The sequence below is a fragment of the Drosophila arizonae genome, chromosome 3 (assembly GCF_054131065.1).
Source record: "Drosophila arizonae isolate 15081-1271.41 chromosome 3, UAZ_ARI_1.0, whole genome shotgun sequence".
In the NCBI taxonomy this organism is placed as follows: domain Eukaryota; kingdom Metazoa; phylum Arthropoda; class Insecta; order Diptera; family Drosophilidae; genus Drosophila; species Drosophila arizonae.
This window is the reverse complement of record NC_142923.1, coordinates 5,072,997-5,080,247: the sequence shown is the minus strand read 5'-3', so window position 1 is coordinate 5,080,247 and position 7,251 is coordinate 5,072,997. Positions and strand designations below refer to the sequence as shown.

Sequence of the window (7,251 nt, the reverse complement as noted above, 5' to 3'; positions counted from 1 at the left end):
CATTTATGCTAAGCGCCGACGCGTGAGTATTTGCAGGTGTCTGCGTGGGTGTTGCCACCATCTTAAGGCAATTTGTTGTTGTTGTTGTTTTGTTGTAGCCCACTCTTCGCGGCTTCTTCGGATTTCTTGCCATTGCCGTCGCCTCTGTTGCTGCGTGTTGCGCGCTTTACTGCCAATACGGGGCGTATGATTGATTTAATTACCGTGCAATGTAAGTTGTCTAACAGCAGAGGACACCCGCCGCACGCCACTGCCCCATTTGAGGGCGGATTTCTGTGCTTTCTTGCCGCAGAGACTGTTGCGAGGCCCCTGACCTTTGCTCTGGCCTTGTAAATTGTCTGCACAGGTTATTGAAAAAATAATGAGATAACATGATGAGATGAGCTGGATAACAACGGCTCACAGGCACCGACAACTGTATACAATTTTCTATATATCCATGCTAATCTTTTCTTGCGATTAATTTCAAGGTATAATTTTTTTCGGATTTACTCTGTTTTTAGTATTAAATAAATATTACTTACTTTTCGCGATCAGCTGTTAGCTTAGCTTAGCAGAGCATAGCTTTCCTTTTCTTCATAATGCTGTTTAATCGTCGCGTGATTGGCTGCTGCTGTTGCAGTAGTATTAGTGAGAGGCAGAGAGCTTGTAAAGAGTTGTTGTAACACTATGATCCGCATGAGCGTTGTAACTATTCTTCCTCAGAGTGCGAGAAAGAGATTGCTGAACGTTGCTGAACGTAGTGCCGACCGCTGCTGGGTGCGAGCGAGATGGCTATTTAGGCACTTCGGCAAGAGCCGCGAAGATCTAATTGGACGAAGCACATGCTATAAGCATATCCCGCAAACATTGATGTCATTTTAGCTTTTTTCAGCTAAATATGTCTTTTTTCAAAGAGTGATGCGGTAATATTAGTTTTTGGGTTTTTCTGGCTTTTTGTTTTTTTGCTTTGTTAATTTTGGTAACTTTTTCTTGATTTTTGTTTAAAATGTTGTACATTTATATACCAAAAACGTACAAAATCACGATTTGCCTTTTTTAGTAGTCTTTCCAGCTAGATCTAGCTTTGCGTAGCCCTGGAGGTCCTCATTTACACTTTGAGAATAAACTCAGAGAGCAAATAATTGCTTCAGTTATTAAACGAGCTCGTTTTACCATTTTAATTACATACTAGGCTCCCCGACCAGTAAGCAAAGACTGTCTAGTATAGAGCAGAAGAAAATTTTATAATGAATATATGTTTTAGCAATAGAAAAATGACACCCACACATCATTATTACATACGTTTATTTCATCACAAGAATTTATCTATTTTTTTTTTATTCCGGACATGACAACGAAATGATAAATGTGTTTTACTGATTTAAGAAGCAATACTTCAAATTATTTTTGGTCCTATTCCAAATTTTTATTTTTCTAGCATTTATAATTTAAAAATTATTTATATTTTATGCTGCTTTCATATGGTTTCAAATCTTTTTGCTGCTCATCGTCATTCAGTGCTGACTGTTTTTTTATGCTAAATTTATCGAGTGTGTGGCTGCTGTCTTTGTTATTTGGTTTTATTTATTTATTTATTTTTTTTTTTTTTGGCAAATTCTTTATCTCATTTACTTGGTTAATTATAGCTCAGAGTTGGGACGACATAAAAGCGGAGCTCGTAAATCTTATCAGACGAGCGAACGGTTACATTTTATGCGCCAGTTGTTGTTGTTGCTGCTGGTGTTGCTGGTGCTGCAGTTGCTGTTGCTATTGTTGTTGTTGTTGCGGCTTAGCTAAGCGCTAACGCCCGCATACACATAATTTCCGTTTTCCTTTGTAGCGCCCACAGCAGCGGCAAACAAACAAGCGGCAGTCGTACTTCATGTAATCAACATTTTAATTGCGGAAACGGAACTCGCACACACTCGCACACACACACACACACGCATGTGGCTAGCGAGGCAGAGTGGGAGAACAAATTTAGCGTGCATATCTGTTACACATTACGCATACGCAATGTGTGGCTGGTGCTTGCTTTGCGTTCTTTGTCGCTAGCAATGCAGGTGTGCTGTATCTATAGATACCCACTGTGCACTCTCTGCATTAGTGGGAGCACAAGTGGTGACGTGAGGGGGTTGAGTTGGGGCAACAGCAGCACGTCGGGAATTCATTACATCAAATATAAAGAAAGTTTTAGGCAATTTGACAGAATCCGCTCAGCCCAACCCGAAAGCAGAGCGACAAAAAAAATATATATATATATCTGAAAAGCTGTAAAAAAGAGTAATGCGAGAAAGAGGGAAGAGAGAGAGAGAGAGCGAGTAGGGAATATAGATATATTCCCTTAGCGCTGCAGCTGTAACGAGCTGCCTGCATGCAGGTAGCCCGAAATCTACTTAGCAAATGGGGGCAACGTGAACGTAAACGAATTTTGCGAATATGCAGCAACAGCAGCAGGTGAAACTTCAGAGCCAAAGCCACAGGCGCACACACACACACACATACACATATATATACACATATATATATATAAATATATATGGATAGATGGATAGATTTGTGTGTAAGGTAAGCTGGGCTGCCGAAACACTTGAGCGACAATGGCAACAGCAGCAGCAGCAGCAGCAGCCAAAGACCCGTTCGAGAGCTGTTGTTCTTGTTGTTGTTGTTGCTGCTGCTGCTGGCTTCGTTCTTATTCCCTCTATTTTTTTACAGCTGCCGCAGCAGACATGATAAATTCTCTTTAGTATGCGGCATACATGAGTGATGATATTAACCAACAACAGGCCAGCCAGAAACGTGCCAGCAGCGGCATGAGGCGGGAGATGAAGGCCGAACGGGCCACCTCAGCAGGTGCCGGGCAAGTCAAGTCAGTCAGTCAGCTACAAAAAAAAAAAAAAAAAAAAAAAAAGCAGAGAAATGAAGCAACAAAACAGGATAGCAAGAGTTTGCGACTAGAAAATATCCTAGAACGAGAAAAGCTGACAACATTTTTTTAAAATTTTTTTATGAAAAATAAATACTAAAATATTTACATAATTGAATAATATATATTTATTTTTATTACTTTACATATTAGTTTAAATGTAAAAAATAAATATTATTCAAAATTAATTCAAAAACATACATGAATAATTAATATTATTTAATTTATTTAACACACAATTTAAAATTTAATTTATTTTACACACAAGTGAATTTAAATATGAAAAATGAATACAAATATATAAATATAAATTTATTCATTTATTCTCAATTTATTGTATATTTATATATCGCCGTATGATTAAATTAAAATTTTTAAAAAGTTTTTGCTAATTTCTGAATATATTAATTGTAGAATATTTATACATATATAGAAATATATATATTTAAATTTGTTACATTTAGCTATTCGATAATTGATTAGCTTACGCTGTGACTATAAAGATTTTTAAATACAGAGCTGCAGAGATAAAAGAGAAGAGCGCTGAATGAAGAAGAGAAACAAATGAATAAAATCATGATAATCGCCAAGGTGTGAGGAGGGATATAATAATTTTCGTGGATGTTAAATCCGACACGAATCCGGTGTTGTGCAGATGTTAAATTTTACTTGATATGGAACTAAGTAGGATTTCCAATAGAATATAATTGAGCTATAGTAATCTTTAATTTTCCACTTAAAAATTTAAGCAATAAAAGTTACCTCATACAGATCTAAAATATATATATGTATATCTATTCCGCTTCCTAGGGCTCGATCACGTTCATCCGCTTGGAATGTCTGCAGGGTGTATAAAAATGGAGCTTAGCCGGAAATGCTTGTGGTTCTGTTGGAACGGGCGATTTTTTCGTTGCGGTAATTGTCAGTTTATGTGTGAGTGAGTGTGTGTATGTGTGTGTAGTGCCTGAAGAAGTTGTTACTGGGTTGACTAGCTGCGTATCGGTGCTCCGTTGGGCTAAACGGAAAACTTGCTGTTGACGGCATTTCGATAATCTAATATGGCGCACACAGTCGCCGCACAAAAAAAAAAAAAATAAAAAAAAAAAACTTAGCCACTTTTGTTCGATTTGGAATGTTTGCTTCAGGTATTGTGCCTTATTACACTTTTTGATGTCCTGTCGAAAAGTTCATTTGATTTGTTTATTTTGATGATTTTGTTGTTTGTTGATTTTATTTTTCGTCGCTTTGTTGGTTGTTCTTAAAAACATGTCTAGGCAGTTGAGTTCGAAAGAATTTTCGGCGATTACACTGCCGGCTGACGAAACTTCCAAAGAAATCAGCGAAGAGCCAACACAGCAGTCAATTATACAACCCAAACTGAATTTCTTGCAACAGTTTGTCGATCAGCCGCACGAAGATGATTTGGATACATCCAGCAAGGATTATCTGGATAATTTGGATTCATTCAACGATGGCCGACTCTCAGAGGATGCTTCAACTGAATTCGAAACTGCGGAGGACTCCACCGACACCAGCGGCAGCGCATCCTCCGCCGATATCGAGGTCCTCAAGAAAACGAGGAAATCAATCTCGAAGTTGGCCTACCAGAAGAGAAAAAGTGTCAAGTCTATTGTGTCGAAAAAAAGTGCCAAAAAGAACATTAAGACAAAAGCTCCGCCGAAAATTGCCAAAAAATCTCCAAAGCCAAAGAAAAAGTTGTCACAATTTGCAGATAGATCAACTCTGAATAATGATGACGTGCGCAGTTTATCGAGGATTAGCCGAGGCAGCGGACGGTCTATTTCAGTGGACGGCCCATATCGATCGCATTCGGTGGGCAACAAACTGCCAGATAACAGCTCATCGGTACATCTCTTTAAGGTGATCAAGCACTCCGAGCCGGTAAGAAGTTCCCGCAAGAAGAAGAAGATTGTTACCCATTCGGATGACGGCTCCTCCTCAAACTCGAATTTTTCTATTCTGTCGATGCTGCGGGGTGACGAAATCTTCGTGCGGAACGAGCTGATGGAAAACCTGGTGCCCATACCCGACATCAATGAGCTATCCGGAGTCAGTAGCTTCCATTCGATAGCTGCGCAAAAGAAGCTGGATAAGCCCACTGGCAAAACTAAACCGCCGAGAGCGTATGACACATTCACTTTCGATGAGTACGATGCACAGAGTGTCTATGCCGAAAGCGTAGGCCGCGCGACAGTGAGCTCGAAGACAACGGGACTGCACACCGGCTTTACATCACTGAACAGTTTGAGTGGCAGCGATGAAGTCAACGTGACTGAGCCGCGGCCAAAATCGGTTATGATCGCTGATATGACGAGGAGACTAACAGACTTAATAAGTCAAAAAAGCACGCACTACATAGTAGACCCCGATCCCAGCACACAGCAAACTGAAATCCTCGAATCGTTCCTACAAGAGCTAATCAGTCGAGCTGTCACGACGGTCGAGGATAAAGTTTATCAGCTCAAGCACTCCCTGGACAAGGAGAAGCTGATGAAGCAGCTCATTGCCAGCATAACCCAATTCCGAGGTGTGGCCTGCAAAAGGCGTGTTTTGGAGGCAAACCTGAAGGATCACTTCCTGCGCAAGAAGGAAATGACTTATATTACAGATGAGAATAAATTCGATAAGCTCAACTACAAGCGCTGGCGAAAGTCCCTCTTCCAGCTTGATCGACTGCTTGAGATGCAGAGCAAGACGCTGGACCAGGCCCACAATCAGTCGATCGAGTTGAACGAGGAGCTTGAGGCGACCCGCATGGACTCCGCCCTCAAGGTAGTGCACTTGGAGCACGTTATGCGAAACACTCTGCTAACCAAAGACAGTTTCACCCATTTGTCCATCTATGTGGACGATACTTTGCGTCGGATGGCCGCCTTTAGGGATGAATTGTCCGAAACGCGATTGGAGCTGTTCAACGCTCAGCATCGATATGCTGATATAAAATTCGTAAGAGTCAACTCTGAGCTGTGGGCTGTGGGCTGTGGGTTGCGCTCGTACTCTATTATAACTCTCTCATTACTTAGAAATCCGATAAGCTCGAGAATCTTGGCGGCGGACTCAAAATGCAGGATTATCTAAACCAGCAGGCAGAGACCCTTGCGCTGAGCACTAAAATCGAAGGTATATGACTTAGAAACCAAGAATATTACGATTATATCTACTCAATCTCATCAATGGATGTCACTCTTCTTAGATCGCAATAAGGAACTGCATCGCCTTCATCAGAAAATCAAGTTTAATATGCATGCGCTGGCCCATCACAAGTGCAAGGCATTCATGGAGCGCTGGAACTACCTCCGCCTGAAAGACGAGATGGAGAAAAGCGAAGAGAGAAGAGCCCACTGTCAGCAGCTCATCTACCTGGGCAAGCTGACGCATAGTAGGATTCAACGGGATCTGCACAAGCTGAAAACTTCTGGCTCACTGCTATTCCACCCATCTCTAATGGCAGACTACGACGACACCTTAATGTTTCTGGAGAAGAAGCGGACATCCGTTGCGAAGCTTCGCGAGGACTTGTCGCGGCTGACCGAACGCATTGGCGTAGCGGAGCTAAGGCTGGCAGAGGACAAAGAGGATTTGCGAATATCAAGATCATTAACAAAGACAGGCACAGCCAAGAAAGCCGCATTTGTTGTAACTGGACAATGTGTTTTATAAATACATTTGAGAACGATTCCTAATTATTTATCAAAAGGCGGTTGGCGTTTCCGATATTCTCTATCCCTTGAAAGAGAACGGAGGATCAGCAGCTGTGCCGATTTTATGCTATCAGTCTGTCCGTCCGTAAGTCTCCCTGTACGTCCGACCTGTGTCTGTCCGCCTGTCAGTCCTTCCCGCCCGTCCTCCGCCTCTCTGTCCGTGTCTCCATCTGCCTGTACGCTCTTCTGTTGGTTTTTCCGCCTGTCCAGCCCTCCATCCGTCCGTCTCTCCATTTGTCTATTCCTCCATATGTTCGTCATTTCGTCCCTCTATCCGTTTCCGTCCGTCCGTCCCTTCAGTCCCTCTCAGTCAGTCTTTCCATCTGTTCGTCCTGCCCACAATTTAGTTGTCTGTCCCTCCATCTGTCCGTTCGCTGGTTAATTTGTCCGTCCGACCGTCCGACCGTCCGTTCCTCTATCCGTTCGTCTCTCCATCTGTTTGTCTCTATCCGACCGTCCGTCCCTACATCTATCTGGCCGTTCCCCTATCCCTCCAGCTCTACATCCTTCTGTTTATCCGTCCCTCATTCCATTTGTTTATCCACCCCTTCAACTGTCCATCCCTCCCTCTATTCATCTGTCCCTGCGTGTGTATGTATATTCTAACTGTTAATTCGTATT

The 7,251-nt window shown here is 42.0% G+C and overlaps 1 protein-coding gene across 1 annotated transcript; it reads left to right on the top strand.

Moving 5' to 3' along the window:
- Window positions 1-4,174: 4,174 nt before the first annotated feature.
- On the top strand, window positions 4,175-6,612 carry LOC108609464 (uncharacterized). Its single transcript, XM_018001184.2, has 3 exons — window positions 4,175-5,875; window positions 5,953-6,049; window positions 6,123-6,612. The coding sequence occupies exons 1-3, from the start codon at window positions 4,175-4,177 to the stop codon at window positions 6,587-6,589; spliced, it is 2,265 nt and encodes a 754-aa protein (XP_017856673.1). The 3' UTR covers window positions 6,590-6,612.
- The last annotated feature ends 639 nt before the right edge of the window (window positions 6,613-7,251 follow it).